This window comes from Lepisosteus platostomus, chromosome 4 (assembly GCF_059453375.1).
Source record: "Lepisosteus platostomus isolate fLepPlt1 chromosome 4, fLepPlt1.hap1, whole genome shotgun sequence".
In the NCBI taxonomy this organism is placed as follows: Eukaryota; Metazoa; Chordata; class Actinopteri; order Semionotiformes; family Lepisosteidae; genus Lepisosteus; species Lepisosteus platostomus.
The window spans coordinates 46,052,996-46,075,355 of record NC_142614.1 but is presented as its reverse complement, the minus strand read 5'-3'; the positions used below and the strand labels follow the sequence as shown (position 1 = coordinate 46,075,355).

General features: G+C 35.2%; 1 protein-coding gene across 5 annotated transcripts in view; it reads left to right on the top strand.

Annotated features, from left to right (window-relative positions):
* pde8b (phosphodiesterase 8B) overlaps positions 1-22,360 on the top strand; it is a 102,143-nt gene that overhangs the window by 23,525 nt on the left and 56,258 nt on the right. For all 5 annotated transcript variants that reach the window (XM_088629621.1, XM_088629620.1, XM_088629619.1 and 2 more), the window contains one exon: positions 14,109-14,165. In XM_088629621.1, the coding sequence (XP_088485747.1) occupies positions 14,109-14,165 (57 nt within the window). The remainder of the gene's footprint in view (positions 1-14,108; positions 14,166-22,360) is intronic.

Sequence of the window (22,360 nt, the reverse complement as noted above, 5' to 3'; positions counted from 1 at the left end):
TTTTGATCTTGATAACTTTACAAACTTTATGTGCTTGCACAAAATTATTTTATTTTTGTACAGCGCAGATTTTAATCATGATGGAAAAACACGCAGCCTTTACATGATTTTCACTTTTGACATCAGTTAGAATCTTCATCTAGTATAAGATTTAATTGTTTCTTCTCTTTGTGGTTTTGAGGTATAGTAGTTACTACTATAAAAAAAATTATATCAGTCACTCCCTGGAAAATATTTCATTTGAGAGGGTTTTTCATTTGTATAGTGTATAGAGGCTGGCAAAAAACAACAGTGTTAAAATCCATTTGAGTTTATCACTGTCATGCTCAAGTGTATTTTGTCGGTGGTAATATATTCTGAGGATCTAGTGTTATTTTTTTAAGTAGGTCAAATATGGTGCAGTTTACCGGCAATTGTAAAAAAATAAATTAATATATATGGCCATTGAAACTGTTTTGGAATATACAATAGAGGAAACAGACATTATTATTCTAGAATTGTTTTGCCCATTTCTAACAATAAGAATAACAAGAAATGTATTCACACACAGTAGCTAAAACAGGTAGCATTTTTCCTTACTCTAAAAACAGTGAGGTTTGCTCTTAAACAATGCACTAGTAAATGTTCCTGCCAGCATTAAGCAACGGTTGACAAGATATGTACAGTACTACTTTAAATATCAATAGTTGAAAGTGCCTAGATATTTGACCCTTAAATAAAAATAAAAAAACAAGAAAAAATAATATGTAGAGCAAATTATTTAAGCGGGGATTTTTTACAAGTCATCTGTGTTTCCATGTGTCTGTGCCTTATGCAGAAAGTGATTACACTTAGTATGTGTGCATTATACTGATTAAACTCACTCCTGGCATGTGCTGTCTTTTCTGTTCTCTACTTCATGAAGTTTAATTCATGCTGATTCAAGCTTAAACATAAACTTCTGCACACAACTGACAATACGGTCGACCCCTCACTATAACTGGAACATTTGGTTGTTAACATGCCTTAATTTTGAGAGATTAATTAGTTTGCTGATCAAGGATTTTAATATGAACATTATTTCATTTCCAAGTTTCTTAATTCTGTGAAGTGAGCAAGGTGTCTCTTAGGTCAGTACAATTTGATAGACCTTTTCTTAATGTTTCTTGTTTTTACTAAGATTGCAAATACAGGGGGTTGAGGGGTTAATTTTCTTTAACCTAAACAAGCATGCTTTTTGAGGTGAGCAACTGAAATATTTGTTGTGTTGTAACTGTTTTCTATTACATATTGGCAGCAAAGTACTGTTCTTTTTCACATCTGACTGGGATAGACTGCAGTCATTTTCTTCCTCCAGTCAATATACAATAATACTTTTTTGATTTCTGGCAGTACAATAAAAAAGAATAATAAGACCATTTAGCTGATGCTGTTATCCAAAATTCTTTCACTCTACCACTCAACCTTGGTTTTGTACAGTTGTTCTGTTCTCTGGACGCACTCTGTATATACTGTAGAGGGAACATTACAGATAGACAGTGATCACTTCATGAAACAAGACTGAGATTTCTTAAGTGACTACAAAGTTCAAAAGGGTTCTCATAGGATAGCCTTGGTTTGTTACCAAGTTATATACTCTTTCCTGCTTTTACTTTTTAAATATTATATTTTTTTGACTGAATTCTAACGATTAACAGACTTGGTGTATGTTTCTCAGCATTATTGATTGCTTGACGTTATCCATGGACAGTACTTTGGCTCAGTGAGGGTCAATCTGTCACTTAACCTCTTATATAAACCTCAGTGATCCCGAGGCTATTCTGAAAATCCTTCCAAAGAAGCAAAAAATGAAAAGATGAACTGTGTTTTGTTCACAAAGACAGAATTTGGAGAACAGTAACAGCTTTGTGAAATGGGTCCATTAAACTGTGTGTGTAATTGGACAGAAGATAGTTAAGGTGAATAATCAAAAACATTAGCTGTGTGCATCTATTACAAATCTATCTATAGTTCTTTCAAGCAGTACTGAGATGAAAGGCCCGTATCTCTGTATAAGTATTTGGTTGCCAGGTGACTGAGTGTACAGAGGGCTCTGATGCACTGGAAAGGAGCCTTTTATAAGCACCACTGATGTCAGTGTTGGATAAACCTGTTCTATTAATGTTTAAAAAATGTGAGATAAATAATAATGCACATTACAACGAGAGACGTCTTAAAAGGAATTTCAGTGACCTTGTCCCATAGTGATCAGAGCAATAACCTAAATGAAAAACTAATTTTAATAATATACACAGGACATTTGTTTTATATTAAATATTATTCAAGTAGCAGTATTCACTTTTCTTGATATTTACATGACCAGTCTAGATTTGAAATTGTGCCATTCTTTCTGTTTTGGCATCATCTGCAAATTTAACTGGTTTGCCAACTTGATCAGAATAGTACGCTCTGATATAGATCAAGAAGCGAAACCTACCTAAAAACCAGTTCCTGCATACCACTGATTACATTTGCCCAATTAGAAGTTGTCCCACTTCAGATGATGCACACGGCTTTACTGTTCATTCATTCTCCCTCCATGTGCTTATTTTACCTTGGTTTCTGTTAGCTTTTAATTGGGGAATCATTTTTTTATAAAGAGGCTTTTATGTAAGAGGGTTCCGGACAGTCAAAATATATCATGTTGTATGTTTTGTTTTTAAATTATTTTTGTTTGTTCAACAAATTCTGGCAAGTTAGTAAAAAAAAAAGAGTTTCCTTCATGGAATTATTAAACAGCGGTTTTGGAGGAAGTAGATTGAAATCTTGCATTTCTGTTCTCTTCTCTATAAATACTCACCTGCTATGCATCACTTTTTCACACATCTTTTCTGGCCCTGCAGCATTTCGGTCTTGTTAGAGACCAACATCTCTCGTGTTTGGCATTCCTGGACTTTACCTTTGTTGCTCCGGCACCTCATCGTGCGTGCCGGCCTTTCTATCTGTAGCTCGGTTTGCCTCCTTGAAGCAGTCGCTGTCTCACCTCTTATCAAGCAAGTGGCTCTTTGACCTCAAGCTCTCTACAAAAAAACAACTGGTTCCCTGCACCAGTTTCCCTGATGTCGTCAGCCATCTCTGGAAGGGGCAGTTGCAGTTGCTTTGTCTCCCATTCCCCCTCTTCTCCCCCCACAAGTTCTGCTCTTTCTGTCTCCCCCCTTTCTGTCCATTTCTGGTTGAACGTTCATCCCACTGCACCTACTGTACAGCCTATCTTTGTTGTTTCGTCTCTCTCCCCATTTCGCAACCCTCACGCACAAGTAGAACTCAGTCCAATGAACTCTAGAAAGGTTTGGGGTTCTTTTACTTCTTTTTAGGGGGTTTTGGCGGACATGACCTTATGGCTAGAGCTATCATTTCCTCAGCCATGTTGCCAAACTCTAAAATACTGTGTACTCTATCCCTTTATATTTGTTATCTTGTCTCATTGTAATTAGAACTTGACTGCAGTACTGAACTAAATCTATGTTGGTTTCTTTTAAATTGCCATTGATTTACATCTGCAGTTCACCGATCTGTAGGCACCTCTAACATACTAAGGGAGAGTTGAAATGTTCAAGCTAGGGGTTAAGGAAAAACATTTTACACGTTTTCTATCTTTGAACCTTCTATGCAGTTTCTAAAATGTTCTCTTCCATTTTTTCTCAATAACTTAACTGAACCATTCAGGCTGCATGTTCCTAGACTTGAACTTCAATTTTAGGAATTAATTATTTTTTGAGCCTTTACCATTATCTTTTTGAAGTATGACCATCCTGTTTCTATTGCTTCATTATCCAGCTGTTCCCAGTTCACTGCCTGCGAGCTCTACTTCATTCCTAAGTAGTCAGCTTTTCTAAAATTATAAACCCTCTTTATCAACTCACATTTAAGAGGCATCATATTACATGGTGTGTGACAAGGTCAATAATGTGGACTTATTGAACTATGACTTCATTGGCAGCAAAAATAAAATCAGGGCCTTTCAAAATGCCCTGCAGTAAACAAATATTATGGCTTCAAAAATAAGGATTTGGTTGTGTCTGAGTAATGAGGAATCAAAGAAAGCAGTAGAGGCCCAGTGAAAGGTAAAATTTTAATGTCTTACGTAAGGGACACATGTGCAGTGCTCTTGATCAGAGTGACAACAATGTGAATGCTATGCTTCTGTTTATAGACACGACGTCTCATTAAGGCAGAAGAGGAATCGAATATATTATTCCTCTTGCTATGAACACAAACTGTTTGTTTTTAACTAGTATCCAAGGAGGTCCTATGAAGTCACACAAACAGTTGTTGTGTGTTGTACCTTATTACCTCTGTGTACTTAGGTACAAAATACAGCGTAATTAGTATAAATTAGAACTAGATATCTTATAGTAAAATGCATTATGTTATAGCCAATAACAATGTCTTCAGCTATTATTTTAAGTAAACATCAATAACGAGTACTATAAAGTTTTGCATAATTTACTGTTAGTGGTGTGTGCATAAAAATATTTGTTTTGTAATGGAAAATTACCATGAGCACTTTTCATAGATAAATGTTCTCATGCTGACTTATGGGGTATACATTAACCTCAATGTTACCCTTTATCTGCATTGTTTCTATGAACTGTGACCTTACAATAGAAACTAAGATTGTTAAGTAGCTAAAATAATTTTTATTTCCTTAAATGATCAAATATCTTGAAACAAATGCTAAATCATAGATTTAAATACAAAGTAAGCATTAAATGTCAAGGTTTTAGACTGAATATAATAAATGGTCTGTATACTTTGTGACATTGTAAAATTCTGTAACATCAAAGGCTTTCTAAAGTATTATGGTTCTATTGAGAGGCTAAGCTCTCTATCCTACCCAATTTGTCAATTGTATCAAAACAAATGCCCCCTTAATGTTGTTTTTTTTTGCTGCTCAGCTAATACTACCCTAATTCAGAATAAATGATATCATGTTCTTTCTTATTGATAGCTCTCCTTTAAAACATCTAGACTCTTTTTCTAACTCTGTTTTCAATTTGTTGCATAAACTTCCTCTCCAACAGGTTCAGTTAACAGACAGATACATGTGTAATTAGACCGAGGGGGGTGAATAAAGCATCAATTGCTGTGTTTGCTAGTACACAAGGTATCATGGATTTGGATATTCACATGCATAAGCTGTATTCTTCCTAATATATGGGGATGTAGTTACTTAGCTCAGGATGGATCAATCCTGTTTCAACCCTTCCCTCGCTATTTTGGGTCATTAACCTTAGCCATTACACCTTTTTAGCTCTTCTTTATTTTATACCACCAGCAGATCCTGTTTGGCCAGAGGTTGAGTCTCAAACCTAAGTATATCCCTGCAATCAGACAAAACAACTGTCAGTGTAGCTAAATGCCTTGTAATATCCAATTTTATTTCGCATTCTCTCAGAATAACCTTCGTCTCATCAGAGACTTTACTGATCACACGCCTTGGGAGAATAGACACTCTCTGTCCTCTTTTTTATAGGGAAATCCAGTCATTACAGGTGACGCCAATTCCTCTAACAGGCACGTGCAGAATGTGCGCAGGTTTATTCTCAGTCTCTGGATTGCTTTTTTTTGGGTATTTTTTTTATGCGTTGTTTTCAGCAGTCTTACCTAAACTCAGCACCCCAGATCCCTCTGCTCCATCACAATACATACATTTATTTTACTTCCTGTTGTGTTAAGCTGGTATCATAAGTTAACCATGTGTAGAAACTGCCTTTTGAGTATACTTTTTAGAAGAGGTTCTACTGTGGAGAAAAAAGGAGGTGTTCAGGAGTGATTTTGTATGGTAGTATAAAATAACTTGAGGGTCTATGTACTGTAAATACAGTACTGTGCATACCCCTTCCTTGATATGGTACATGTTTTCTCCAGAACGGATCACCGCCAGTTTATTTTGGGAGGATATTCAATAAAGTATGCACACATTATATTCACGTTTTACAGGGACCCTGTGATGAACAATATCACCTTAATAATATGCTAACTTAATCTGGCCTATGCAATACAGTTACTAATGAAAGTCTTCACATGGTAAATTAAAAGTCGGGAGGAATTCATATTTTTATAATGCGTGAAAGACCCAGTTCTCAGATCGTCTGGAACTCTGCCAACCACGCTTTTTTAAAACAAATGATTAAAGCTTTCAATGTGAATGAAGCTGTTGATGATTTTTTTTTTGCTACATCCAATCATGGTAAAGTGTTTTCCTTGTGATATGGGTTTTGTTTTGGTTTTTTTGCTTTTGGGTTTGTCATCTGGTTCAGCAATATACAATTCTGTTTGTCTATGTATTTCTGTATATGGAATAAAATGTTTCAGAGAAGGGTGAATCACGATAAGAAGAAAAAGGTAGTGTGCTGTCCATGAGGTTTAAATAATTTTAAAATAATTTGTTTCAGGGCAGAATGTCTTGTTCAGCTCTTCAGCTGTGTAGAAGATATTATAAATAGTCCAGTAACACATCTGTATGTACTATATAAAATTATTTATTTTAAGAAGAGAAAAAGGATGATATTCTTCCATTTTCTTTTGTCTTTCACACAGAAACGGCATTTGTTAATAGTACTGTATAATCCTTTCCAACAAAATGGAGTCCTTGTGAATGTCATCCATCCATTTTCTAATTGTTTTATCCAGTTCAGGGTCATCCTGACAAGCAGCTGACACAAGGCAGGATACACACTGGACGGGACGCCGGTCCATTGCGGGGCACACAAAGATACAAACATGCACACACTCACACCAGGGCCAATTTTCCCAGAAGCCAATTAACCTAGCAGTATGTTTTAGGACTCTGGAGGCACCCAGAGGAAACCCACATGAACATGGGGAGAAGATACAAACTCCACTAGAGAATGAAATGAAAATGATAGAAAAAAATAGTGGGTCATTATACCATCATGCATAAGCAACTGTGCATTTGTCTACAAATATGCAATATGCAATAAACATGGTTTAATATTGTATAAATGCAATAAAGTAGTTTTGAACTATTATAGACTTTTTAAGTATGTAGGCATGTAAATTGTTAGTGATCTGAATGCCCCTCTTTTGTTAATAATTATTATTTACATTCTCAGTCATGTAACAGTGTAAGCTATTGTAATAATCATTAATACTCTCTTCCCCTATTTCTAATTCTTGTATAGTCAATATTCAGCGACACTATCATTGCCACATTACTCAAGCCTAAAATCATATGTCAGCCCTTACCATTTTGCAATTTTAACTTGTTTTTCTGTTAAACCTTTTTTTAAAAAAATATTTGAGTAACTACTTATCATTATATATTGGTTTTTCAGGATTCTTGAAGGTAATTACTGCCTTGCGTTTCTGCCCAATCTGTTTTGTTGGATGTAAGACAGATAACAAACCATTTAGAATGGAATTTAGTCTCCCATACAGAAATATAAACAGAGAAGTTGGGTTTCTGTGGTCATTTCCAGTAATTGGGCACCTGTGCTGAGTAAAAGAGTAAGTTTTATGTTGCTACAGCCTGCTCTCAAGAAATCATTTCTGTCAAAGGTGAAAAGAAACATACTGATTTAGAAAAGTACAGCATTTCTAAAACAATATGTATTTTGTTTTGCACTTTTCATTAGAGGACTTTCTGGTAATGTCATGAATAAGGAACATACTTTACATTGACTTTAATTTTCCATGAAAAATGTGTTCTATTAATTAAAAGCCATACATATATATGTACCATATATATATTATACACAATATACATTTTAATTTGAGTAATTCCATGCCTATATTTGATCCTACTACAACAAAAATACACCTTCTGCTAAACTGAGTGAGAAGTATGTATTGAGAAGGGTTCATGTGAATTTTAGAGTGTGAAGGTCAGCATTTTGTTGCCTTATACCTTTGAGACAATACCAATATGAAGGCAGCATCCCATTGAGCTCACAAAACGTTTATTTAATAATTTTCAAGTTTGAGATTATTTGTGAAGCCTTTGATTTTTTCTCTGTTTTTGGTATATCCTGACTGTAAATGTTAAATATAAATATATAGATAAATATACTGTATATAAATTTAAAATTATACGATTTATACAATATTTCACCTTTTTTTCCTGGTGAACATCTTGGCTATTGCCTGCATGTTTTGGGGTCATTGTTATACTGCATGGTGAAGCACAGCCCAATAAACACAGAAACACACAAACTATACCATGTGCTATCCCATGGTTTTGTAATTTAGTACTCAGTAGGTTACAAAGGGAGCAAAAAGGGGATGTGAACTATAATATTTTGTGCAGACACTCACCATACTGTGCTAACAACTGATTTTTTGCAGTTGTGTTTTTAAAGTATTTTAAAATATCACACTCAAATTAGATTTGATTTCGTTAAACAAGGAGCATTGTTAATCTTTTTTATTTCAGTACAAAATAGATCAGAATACAAATCTATTTTGCTTCCTTAAAATATAAGATAAAGATGTAAGTCAGGGGCTGTTTTACAATAATTTCCTTTTCCTTTTAATATACAGATTATCCATTTTCTGAAAGCTGTTCCAGTAGATTATAATGCTAATGCTGTATACTGTATTGACCAGTAAATTTAACATTTGGACAGATAGGGAAAGAATGTATCAAAGGAAAAACTTCAGACTAGGATTTTGTGGCACTTAATGATATATTATGGACTTATAGTCACACCGTCTAAAATATAAGCACGAAAGTCATCAAAGCAACGGTAATCTCTCAATTTAAGGTATTTTATCATTGAACGGTTGCATATCCATGAAAGCACTCTTGTTTGCTCCATAGATATAATGGCTTATTGTTCTGATTCATTATTATTTTTGTGTTCTAAAAAAACCACATGACAACTCTGATGCAGAGATGTTATGTAAGAATGACTGTATTTTATTGAAGTGGGGAAAATTAACAAAGCCTCTTTATAATTTGGTGTGATTATATTAAAATACATAACGAGGAGATGTAAAAAACATCTTTCCAAAGTTGGGGGTGGGGGGAAGTTAGGAGAATAGTAGGTAGACATCTGCTATTCAAATTAGTGTTACATGTCGTTGTAGCATGGATTTTAAGAAACAGCTTTAGTAAAATTGATTACAGGGAGTTTAAATTGTTCAGTTTATGTGTCTCATAAACCCCCAAGGCTGTTAAATAGTTCTTCATAGAATAAAACTGGGTTCCCAGAAACTATAAAGAATTCACGATAAATCTGCTGTGGTGAAATTAATTATATTTGATCACCAATGTTTCTCTGAAAAGGGCATAATTGCTTTAAGTACACTAATGTTTCTGTCTTTGGTTTGTCATTGTCTTTGCTTAAATTAATCCAAAAGGTTAATTATGCGAATTCCAAATAGAGAAAACAGTTTTTGGCACAGTGGTTAGCATTGCTGCCTCTGCTGATGCCCAGTTTTCATTTTAGACCTGGGCTGATGTCTATGTGGAGTGTGCATGTTCTCTCTCTCACATAGGTTTCCTCTGGGTGCTCCAGTTTATTCCTGCTGTCCAACGAACTATTGGGAGGTTAACTGGCTTCTTGGAAAATTGGCCCTGGTGTTAGTGTGTCCATGTTTGTGTCTCTGTGTGCCCTGTGATGGACTGTACAACTGTACTGTACAGGGTGTATCCTGACCTTGTGCTTGTGTTGCTTGCTGGGATAGACTCTGGCTCTCCCACGACCCTGAATTGGACGACGAGGTTTGGAAAAGGAATGGATGGATGGAAAACCGAGTTTCATAGTTAATATTATTTTTTTAATTCTATCGTATTACAAGATAACCATTGACAAGAAAAATACTGTAAATGGTATTTTAGTTGGCTTAACAAAGAAAATGTCACTTGAATACATAAATATTTTATTTCTTAATTAGATATTTACATGGTTTAATAAAACTTAGAAAGTCAAAACGTATTTGTCATGCTGTTTAAATGTTTTTCTTGGACTTCAGGTGCTTGTCATAAATATAAGCCTTTTGGTGCAAATACCTTCGAATATAACGGGTATATGAAACTCCCATAGTGATATAATGCTATTATGTTTTCAATAAAAGTTTAAAGAAAACAGTCTACAATCATGATGTTTAAATGGTCTTAAATTGACAATTCTTAACTTTCTTTTAGCAAGCTGTGTTGGTTTGTTACTTTTAATATTATTGTTATTTTAATATATTATGCTTTTTTCTGTAATATATTAGGGGATATACTCTGTTTAATTAATTGTTGAACCTATTTTTTTGCTAGTAAGTGCTCCTTAAAAGCCGCTCAAGCACAGGAGCCTTCAGTTTTTCTTTCTGTTCTGCTCGTGATTGACTCATGCTAACGGCTGAGTAGATATATACTTAGAAGCATGATAACAGCTTAGTCATAAAGTTGCATTTTTGACAGCAACACATGCTCTTCTCTTTTTCTTAAGCTTTGATGTTCAGTCCGCATGAACACAGAGCTGACTGGCGCATTTTGTTTTGTATGAGCAGAAGCATCCAGAATATAATCTGATTTAAGATAAGTGGGTGCTGTAACTCACAAATGCACAAAATATAGTAGCAATATTTTAAAATTCATTATACTTTAGGGTTTCAGAAGTACACATCATAAATGGACAATAATACTGTTACAATTATATGTTAATAATAATATACGTTACGTGGAAGTATTATAGATGGTATATTTGACCTCGCTCCACTGTACAGAAACAAGCCTTTGTGGATGTGATCCATTCAGTAAGGGGCACATGACATTCTGTCTTGTCAAGACTAAAGCTGAGCTGTGCATGTCTTGAAAAGGAATGTTCTGGGGTAGTCAAGGACAAAGAGGAAATAGTTCTGATATGGAAACGGTCCCCTACAGTTAGAGGAACATGTAATGTGGTACATTTGATCTAATGCGTGGAATGCAAATAACACATTATAATCCCAAAGTAAACTAAGCAATAAATAGTCCTGTGTACCAACACATCTTGTTTTTTTTGTTTACATCATGTATGCTCTACACTGTATAAAAGCAGTACAATGAGGAAACCTAAATCAAGCAAGTGGCAGTTGTGCAATTGTGGAATTAACAGCCAGAATGTGACAGGTGTAATATAATTAATATATTTTTTTCACTGAGGTTTTATTTCTTTTTTATTTTTCTACACAGCATTTTTTGTTTTGTACTTGGAAAGTTGTTGCTTGTTTTGACTGAAACTTTCACTTTTCTTAAAACACATCTCATGGCCACTTTAGAGCATCTACATACATGTTTTATGTAAAACAAACCCCAAACTGAGTTAAAGGATTTCATAAATAATGCTTTTAAGAATGTAAATGTGGTTTCATTTTTTTTTATCTAGCATGTTAGTCGTTGTTTGCAGTTTAACAAATGAAAATATACTGACCTTGTCCTCTGAATTTCATAGTTTGATTGCCAAATAGATGTGGTTATCAGTGCACAAGAAAAATAAACAGATACATTTGATCAAATTATTGCCAATAGATAATTTTCATTTGTAATCGACATTTTAAGCAGTTCACAGTTTCCTGTGGAGAAATTTGAAAATCGTAAATTACTTTACTTAAATAAGTTTTAAAGCTGAAATAATGAAGTTCTTGTGTGAGAAAAATGTTTCTTTATGCTATTAAGTGTATAGAAATGTACCCTGTGAAAAGGAACTGAGTGGTTTCTAGTTTGAATAAATCAGAGCAGAGGGATCGTCTGTATTGGAACAATTGATTGAGGATAAAATTTGTCGCAGAAAGTTGTGAGCAAAACTGCTGGTGGGGGTGTATCTATAAAGTAAATACAGTGTATGTAGAATAATAAATTGATAGTGTCATAAATATAATAACAATTACTGCACCTGAACAGTGTGCTGAGTAACAGAGTTCTTATTCCTTTAAAATGAGAAGTTTCACATTAGCTAACCCTAAACATTTCTTCTTACATCATACTGTAAAGACACAAAGAGATACTGTAGAATTTTTTTAGAGTGGCACAGTGGCGTGGTAGACAGTACTGCTACTGAGTCCTGAGTTTGATTACTGGATTGTGTGGGTTTTTACCAAGTGTTATGGTGCCCTTCCACCTACCAAAGACAGATTAGGATTTACTGGCTAGAATAATTGTCCCTCCCTGTTCAAGGGACAACTAAAATCAGTCATGTTCTCTCTGTCCTCTATACTCTTTTATGTTGGACTCATAACCTTTTTCAGAAAACAGGTTTTAAAACCTACAATATTAACAAGCAGTATGTTAGGTGTACATTGCTTTTCTCAGAAGAGGAGATCTGAGTTGATCAGAATTCCATTAGAATAAGGAAGAAAAAAGAAAGTGAACACCTGACTAAATGCTTGCTAGAGAGTGTTCTTTCATGTGACATTAGCTATGTACAATGCTATTGCTTCTCTGTGAAGCTGTGAAATTAGGCTTGCTGTCATAGAAGAGTTAGGACAAGAAAGAAGTGAAGTCTGGGTCAATGAAATCTGTGGTTTCTCCTGGCACTTCAGGGCTCAAAGTCCTGAAGAACATTGAATGAATCAATTGTTAAAGCACTAGCTACCTGTTTCAATTGGAGACTTAAGGAGGAAATTTGGATCAAATGTCATCATATGAAATCTAAATCCACAGCTTCTGGATTTGAATGATTTCTGGGTTTTTTTTAATTCACAAATGCTGTTATTGATTTTGATTTAATAAAGAACATAGTGGTTTTCCATGGAAAGTATTAGAAATGCAAAATGCAACAAATCTTTCAAATAGACTCGTTCTTGTGAGCCCACAATTATTTTTCCTGAGATTACAAATGTTCTCATATTGTTCCAGACATTATTATACTTTTTCAGATGGTCAGCCCATCTTCTTATATTATGGCCTCTTGAAGAAAAGATGAGTAATCGGAAACAAATGTTGTCGATATGAGTATTATTTGTCAGTTTTGGGGATTAGTAGAAGATCTCTAATATAAAAAGACTTATAACTTTTACAATGACTGAATAAACAAATAAATAAGCAACCAGTGCTTAAAGCAAATTATCCCTAGTTTCATTCTACACTGCGATGTACAAATGGTACTGTTTCTTGAAAGAAGCCAGGATACCACCTTCAACAACATGGCTAGGTAGCTTGTTCCATCCTCCCATAACATTTAAGGTAAAGAAGTGCCTCCTATTCCAGGTTTGAAACACACTTCCTCATAGTTTCCACTATTGTCGTCTGATTTGCGTTTCACTGTTATTCCGAAGAGTTCACTGGGTTGACTTTGTCAGTACTTTTAAGGATTTTTATATCTTAGAATCTGTTCATGGTTTTTTTATGCCAAAGATGAAACAAAACAAAGGTTTCCTTGGACTATCAATGTATCAGTGTCAGTCAGGACTTGTCCTTAAGCCACGTAATGTACCTGGCCTTCTCCAGACTGATGACACAGCAGTAATATATTTTTCATGAAGCAATGACAAGAAGACTGTGTAACATTTGTTTAAACCAAGACATTTACTGTAGCATTAATGTAGCAAACATTTGTGTTCAACAACATAAAACCTTTTTGCCAAACTATTATTTTTCACACCAGAATTGTCCTTTCATTTTGGAGTAAACATTCATAATGGATAAGTAACAGGCAACTGGTGTAAAGGCATGTGTTGACGTCTCTGAGATTACTTGAGGAGATAAATTCCAATTTTAGTGACGCATGCCACTGTAGACGTCAGTGTTAGGCTTTACATCATGTAAGGCAGGATGCTGCCTTGGGGGCATCACATGCATACCGAAAGATGTGCTCACTACATGACAATCGGATCTTTCCTTGCCGTGCAGCATTTTGTATTGATTACTGTGTTTGAACCCCAGAGGCATAGAGGTTAAGGCATCACCTTGTCTGTCTACAGATCTCATGATCTCATGATCCACATTTTCTTTACTGAAGAAAATTAAAAAATGTCAAGAAAAAAAATGCAAAAGTATACTGCATTTAAATCTAAACTGAAAAGCTTCATTAAGGCACTACAAATGATGAGTTTGCAAAGGAGCAGGCTTTGGTAGGGTCTTTATACCTCCGCTTTTGATGTTTATGGAGTGAGAGCAGGCTTTTCATGTTTCACCTTCTGTTGTATTTTTAAAGGTATCTGCTACAGAGGAGCGGATTGGACCCATGAGACTGACACAAGAGCCTATACAGGTATGAGAAGCCTTAAAGTCTGCTTCAGCTAAACATTTAATTATTTTTGGAGCACATTACATCTTGAGTTAACATATATTCATACCTTTTGTTATAGCCCAGCGGTTGGTACAATTAGCACGAATATACCTGTACGTTTAATACAACCAAAACCTCTTGAAAAATGAAAACCATTATGTGAAACCTTTTTTTTAAATTAGCAATTACCTGAGGAATCTGAAAGCCATACCACATTTAAGTGAAACATTCTTTGGTTGATTAAAAAAAAACAATTCAAAATATTGTTTGTTGCATTTCTAAATGTCTGTCTGAGGTCTCCCTGCATGTTCGTTGGTGAGTTTCACCTGGAAACATTTGTGTAAGGTGATTAGTAAGGTTTTAAAGAAGCAACTGAGCAAATCAGTACAACCAAGCAAATAAAAAACAAGCAAGCAAATGCAAGCAAGCTTTCTATTAGTTTATCACCAAACATTGATAATTCCATTTGTCCTACTGTAGGTCCTAGGGTTTCTACTCAGGCAAGCACTATAATATCTCCACTTCTGTTTGGCTTAAGTTGTTTACATATTGTACATTATGTATCATTGAAAACTGAGTATCTTATTTCTTTCTGGATCGACTGTTTATTGAGAAACAGTAGGGGAATTGATTCGTATATTTTATTCTTACACAAAATATTCTCTTCAGGTTAGTATGCTGTGTTATCTGAAATTTAATCATTTGTGAAAATATGTTCTGGAACTTTGTGTTTGATATTTTTATAGTACTTTTAATTTATCCTTATATCAGATATAAAACTTTATTTCTGTCTAAAATTTATACTATATTAAGATAGTGCCTAAAGATTAAGAAGTATTAAACCTCAACTAATTCTTCCAATACTTTTTTGCATTTGAATGTCCCTCGGTATATTTTATCTGCACTAAGTTATGTTATCTTCTGTTGCTTAACCAATGCAGGAATGTTTGGCTGATAAAAAAAAATTGTGATGCTCTCCTTTTAAAGAAAAACATAAGCACTGCTAATCTGCGGTCAGGAGCAGGGTCTAGAAAAGTTGCTTAGCCTGACATTTACAGTAACAAATTCAGTCCAGACTTTCTCAGAGTTGAGCTATGTAATTCATATGTCATAATCTTGGAATATCGCACACAGCTACTTCTCCTGATCTTGAAACTCTAACTGATACAGTACCTTCACTTGATGTGAACTGCTTTCTGACACCATGCAGGAAAAAGGGAGGCAAATCACAATGAAGAGAAAGTTAGCCTTTGGAATGTCAATTAGGAGATATCAACTAGTCTATACAGAAACTGGAATTAAATGTAATTTAAAAGAATCCAGTTTCTCAGCCATACAGCTGCAGGGTCAATGCATCATCCAGGTGGGTGCTACACATTGTTGATGGTAGAGAGGAGTGCCATTATATAAAATCCCCAGGTACAGAAAAGCACTATATAAATGTAAGGAGGTTATTATTACTAGTGAAGGAAAGGGGAATTGTAGATAGGAATCTATACCCTTAAGCTAAAGTTTTTGTTCAAATTCGAGGTGGGTAGGTCTTACCTACTGTATACTGTACATAAGAACATAATTTTGAACCTTGAGTAAAGTACCTTTTGTTAACCCAGCTATATAAATGGGAACCAAAATGTGTGAATAAAGTGTAAATTAGGTAAAGGTTACCCAGTTACACATAAATTAATTATAATAATAAATATCTATCATTACCTCTAAAACGTAAAATACTGAAAATTATAATACAATTATAGAAAGAATTGAAATCATATAAAATAGAAAGAACAAATCAACTTAAGAAGACAAAAAACGATGTTGTCTAAAGGAGTGGGGTGCCTAGTGTTACATTATTTCAACTATTTTATAATACTTTTTCTAACACTAAAAAGCTTGTCCCTTCTCTGCTGTCATTGGATTTCTTACCCTCCGCTATATTTTTGTATCATGTAGTAGTTGCTTAGGGATTGGTGAAAATATAATTTCTAAGAATCCTAATGTGGTGACTACAGTTGAGATTATTTGTCTTAATTAATGCCAGAAGTCTACCCTAGAGCAATATATTTGCCCCCAGCAGCTCCATATTCTTGGTAATATTTATGCATTGGGAATGTGACCTTCAATATTCCACCAAATATTGTGGTCACGAGTCTGAATGCTTATGCAATCAACATTTCTTATTTTTTTCTTGAGTTTTCCCTGGCATTTTCTGTAGCTTATCTTACACTTAGAAGTCATTAGTTTGTACATTTAGGTTTTGAATTAAAATATTACATTTAAAGAATGTGCATGCATTACTTTGTAATTTCACAAAATGAAACACCAGAAGAAGGTTCTGAAAACTTATAGAAGGCGTTGTATGTTGCAACATATACTGTACAAACGTATGAGTATAAAGAAAATCTAAAATTTGATTGGCTCATAGTAGGCATGTTTTAATGTATTGATAAACATGATGAAGACCAGTATATGGTCTCTATAGTGTAAATATACCATAAATACAGTATATGGTAGACCATAATATGGTACTCATTCCTCTGGACTAGATTTTCCAAACTAATGCTCTAGTGTGGTGACTAGGGACAAAGTGATGTATGAGATGCTGTCCTTAGGATGAGACTTTCAATGGACCGCTTGGTTTCTAGATTCCAATTCACTATATGGATTAGGCCTGTTAACCTCTTTGCCTTTCCAATCTGTGCTTGGAAAATCTGTTTTCCTACAGTTCCCTCTTAATTAAATTGGTTATGTGGTAGATGAAGTACAGTAGATGCCTTCAATATGTCAAGCAGTTTGGGTTCTCTTGAGATGAACATGCTATATAAAGGCATACTTTATTATTATATTCATTATTAGTATCTTTCTTCTGTTCAGATCTTACAGAGCCCTGGGTTTCTGAGGTAAAATGATAAATGTCATACACTTTGTATGTGTCACGATTGTAGTCCCTCCTCCTTAAGGGCGCTCCGGCTCTTTCACTTCGGACCTAATTTTGTGCACCTGCCCCTTGTTCCAGCCGCCTTCCCGTCCCCCTTAAAAGCCAGACACCCACTCAGTTCGGGGGCTCTGCATCTGATTCCCATATCGTGCGAGCCCGAGACCTGTATTCGCCTGGCTCCGTCATGTTTTTAAGTTTCCGTTCCTCCCGCCGGTTCCGATCCGGTTCCTGTTTTTAGCCCGTCTGTCTCGTATGGATCGCCTGGTTTTTCGGACTTTTGCCCGGTCTTTTGGATTTTCTGTCCGTCTCATCCTTGGATTGTTTGCCCCGGACACCTCCGCACTTTGGACACGCCCCCCCGTATTAATTCCCAAGTCCTGCATGACTTTTTCCTAGTGTTTCCTCACTCCCCCCCCGAATTGTGTCATCCGCATAGAGTCTGGAAAGAACTGTTCCGTTACAGTATGCTTCTCAGGGCAGCTATTTTCCTGAAGCTATTGCGAAAATCAAGCATTTCAAGTGGAATTCAAATATTCTTAAGCTGCTGTTACACAAACAAAACGTACTGTATAACCATAAATCAGTAACCGGTGTTATAAACCATAAACCAGTGTCGTTTTGTACGACATCCAATCGCATGATTACACCAGATAAAAGGAACCCCAAAATGCATTATTCATAGTTTATAAAAGTAGTATAATTTTGAAAGATTAAAACCATTTGCCACAACCATATCCATCCATTTTCTAACTGTTTTATCCAATACAGGGTCAAAGGGTGAGCCGGAGTCTATCCCAGCAACAGCGGGCACGAGGCTAGACACACTTGGGATGGGATGTCAGTCCATCACAGGGCACACACAGACACAGACACAATCATGTACACTCCCAGGGGCCAATTAACCTGCCAGTCTGCCTAGCGCAGCGAGGCTGCAATGCTTACCACTACACCGACATGCTGCAACCATCAAAATATAAGTCAATTGAGAATAACTCCCTAATTTTGAAATAAATTCTCTTAAACTGTATGTAATCCCTCCACAGGTCTTCAAATCCAGACTCAAAACCTTCTTCTTCAGAAAAGCCTTTATATAACTGGTTCCATTTTTCAGCCCTCTGCTCGTCTTAATACCACCTTCCACGGTCTCCTCTATTGTTGTATTGTTGTAATTATAATTGTGTCCTATCTTGTGAAATCTTCTTATTTATTGTTGTAGTCTTCTTATTTATTGTTATTGTCATCCTTTAAAGCGCTTTGAGAAGCCACCTTTAAAGGCGCTATATAAAATAAAGTTTATTATTAGTATTATTATCTTATACAATGAGGGACAAAGTGTTATTGGTGAGAACAGTTCGAAGTTACAAACATTCCAGAACTTAGTAGAGACAACATAGACCAAACTTTATTATAGTGAACTGGACTGAAAGTTTTAGAGAGTGCCGCAGAACTACCCACTCTAAATACAGCTGCTTTGTAACCTCATAAGGCTAACAATCAGTTCAATAAACAAAGGCAGAATCACAAGTAAGAAGCAGTACTTTGTTGGTTTACAACGTTGTTTTCCCTAGTGGCTCCTACCAGTTGGGTTGCAAGTGAAAAGATGTGAACAGTGATTGTTCTAAAAAAACCTCCTAAAAATGTGTGAAGTGAAATACTGTCAAAGTGTAATGTAAAATTCTTACAGTATTTGCATGCGTAATCAAATGCATTTACCATTAGAAATGTTAATTTAATGGAGCTTAGCTTCAAGGAAAGTTTTGTTTTGAAAATCAACTATATACTGTAGCCAGAACTATACTTTATATGATTTTCAAATTGCCATGGAATGGGATGTTAGGAAATTTAATTAAAAAACAAATTAATGGATCGTAAATCCCTGATTGTTTCGTGTGTCATAGAAGGCCCACTACAGCCCCTGCTTTGTAATGGACACCGGCAATTATGTGCTAGCTGACCCACTACACATTAAATCAGGTGGAAAAGTGAGAACATAGTTCATCAATTGATTTAAGGGTCAATTTTAAAACATTTGCAAATGAGAGTAGGTCTTTTGCACACCTAGCCCATTTGTATTTAGTACCTAATTGATTCAAGAATCTCATCCCATTGTTTCTTGAACAAAGACAGGGTATCAGTTTCAACAACATTGCTGGGCAGCTTGTTACACATTCCCACAACCCTTTGCTTAAAGGAGAGGCTCCTGTTCTTGGTTTAAATGCCCTTCCACATATTTTTTCACTTGTGTTTCACTGTTCACACTGGGTTGACTCTGTCAAGGCCTTTATGGATTTTGAATACTTAGAGTAGATAAGGTTCTTTTTTCATTTTATCTGTCCAAGATTACAAAAGTTTATTTCTGCCTGTCAGTATAGTACATTCCCCCCAAGCCCTGGAATGTATATGGCAATTGCAAAGAATATTCTAAAAGATACTTTAGTGTATCATTACATTTTGTATGCCTTTCCAATTGTTTCCCCACATTGTCTAGAAGATGTAAATGTCTTTTTCAAAAATAGCCCTTGTTACTGTATCTCAATGATTCCCATTTGCATTTATAGTTTATGATCTTGGCTACCTACAGTAGCATTGTTATTTAGTCATAAACATCTCATGATATAATACATAAAATAGAAAGGCCTTTGAAGCCAACCACTACATGTTGTTTTCCATTTTAAGATTAAACTCACAAGTCCCATAATGTCCACATGGAAAATACCAGGTGTTTATTAAGTCTAGCACATTTATCTGAATCTTATTGAATTTCATTTGCTGCTTCAACCACATTTACAAATCATCAAGCATTTACCAATCATTACTAATCTGGTATCTGCAATTTTGACTAGTTTACTAACAATGCTAGAATCTAGATAATTAATATACATTATAATGAGCAGTGGTCCGAATACAGATCTCTGTGGTACACCACTGGTTATATCACCCCACACAGAGAGTTCACCCCTAATCTGCACTCTATATTAAACAAATTCTCAGTCCAAACATATGCACTTCCCCGGATGTGGATGATTACATACTACATGTAATTTGAATATTAGTCTTTTATCTGGGAAGTCCTCTGAAAATCTAAATACACATTATCTTATGCTCTGTGTTGTTGCATCCATTACTGTTATTGTTTGTTTGTTTGTTTGTTTGTTTGTTTGTTTGTTTGTTTGTTTGAAGAACTCTAACAAGTTGTTTATGCAAACGTTTTGTATAGCCAATATTCCCCATATTATGGAGGGGCATTCCTAAATGTTGGAAGTATTTTTGAGGCTTCCAGGCTGTAGAAACCCTGAGTGGAATTTATCAAGGACAGAGGGTTCAGCACCCCTGGATTTAAAAAAGTGCATGGGGATCTGTAATGACTGAGTATTCAGGATGTTGATTTAACATCTCATCCTACAGAGAGCACCTCCTACAACAGAGTATCTTATGTTGCCATACCTGGGCATTGGTTTGGCAATTCTGATCCAAAGGGAAGAGTGCCACCTACTGGTTCACCAGCAGCACTTACAACAGCAAACGTTTCATTATATGCCTCCCATCCTGATATTAATAAGCCGCTTCCATATTTGTTGACTTTTTGCTTCCTATTGAATGCATGGATGATAATAGAAAGAAACAAATGTCTATGAATAATGACAAGACCTGATTTTCACCCACTTTGTTAGTCTCCGATATTCTTGAAAAAACATGTACTTCAGAACATTATAAAATGACAGAGTAAAAGCTTGTCCTCATTATTTTCTTTCTCCTACCCTATTACAGCTAAAGAAGAAACACACATGTACTGGGACATTGAGCAAAATGATCATACACAGCTGTTTTCTTCATTATTATTGCTTGATATGTATCCAACCAATTTGTTAATTATCATTTGCCCTTATTCTCCTTTTTTCTCTGTACTCCTCTTGTGTCATTCTATTCATTTCAAAATAACAGCAATGCCTATGAGTGCTATTATAATGCTGCTACAGTATCTGTTCCACCTGGCTTATTATTTATCTGCTGCAGCTTTTTAGATTTTAAATACTCTGTTATCTTTCTGTTGTTTATATTTTTAATTATACTTCTGTGTTCTCTAGAATAATATTTTACAGTTAATGAATCATCAGCAGTTCATCATGCTTTTCTGATGTACTGTCACCTACATTTTTTAAGTCACAGGAGATTGGCTGGAGAATAGGGGTGCTATACACTAATGTACTCAATTCCAAAATAAATCTGCTTAAATAAACTGAGTTTACACTTAGTACCAAAAATATCTACTTCCCCATGTTGGAAATAAGTAGGGAAGTTATATGACTTTGTCAAGAAACATACAGTAGAAGTAGTTTTGATTTGTTTAAGGGAGAAATATATTTACTGTTATGTTTAGTTCGACTATACTGTAGGTTTGTTACAGCACATTAGTCCAGTACTACTTTCTTAAGGACAATTATCCAGATGAGGGCGGCTGTTCAGTGGCTATTGTAAGTCCCATCTTACAGTATATGTTGATATCCTTAGGGATGAAAGGGCTTTGTAAGTGCTGGTGCCTCAGTGTTCTTGGGTTTGAGTTTCATTACAGGCTGGGATGTGTTTCTGTGTGGAGTTTGCATGGGTTATATTTAGGACTTCTGCTTTCCTCTCTCTTCCTAACAACCATAATTAGATCAATTGGCCATTCTTAATTATACTTTTCACACAACAGGGAACTAAACAGCCTATCTCATTAATTAATCTAGTGGTGCTACATACCTACAGTTGCGAGAAAAAGTTTGTGAACCCTTTGGAATCATCTGTATTCCTGCATTAATTGCTCCTAAAGTGTGATCTAATCTTCATGTAAATCATAATAATAGGAAAACACAATCAGATTAAACATAAAACATAAACACAAAAACAATTGTACTTTTTATTGTCTACAGTATATTGAACACATTGTTTAAACATTCACTATGTGAGAAATAATATGTGAACCTCTAGGATAATGACCTCTATTACAGCGGGTAATTAGAGTCAGGAGTTCCAATCAATGAGATGACATTCAGGTGTGAGTCTGAGGTGTCCTGCCCTATCAAAAACTACACAAAGTTAGGTTACCAACAGAGTCTGTTCTTCACAAAATAGATTTGTCAAAGTAAAACATGCCCTGGTCGAAAGAGGTTTCAAAGGGCCTCAAAATTAGAGATGTTGATACTTATAAGGCTGGGAACAGTTACAGAAGCATTTCTTAAGACTTAGGCCTTAAGAAGGTCATTAC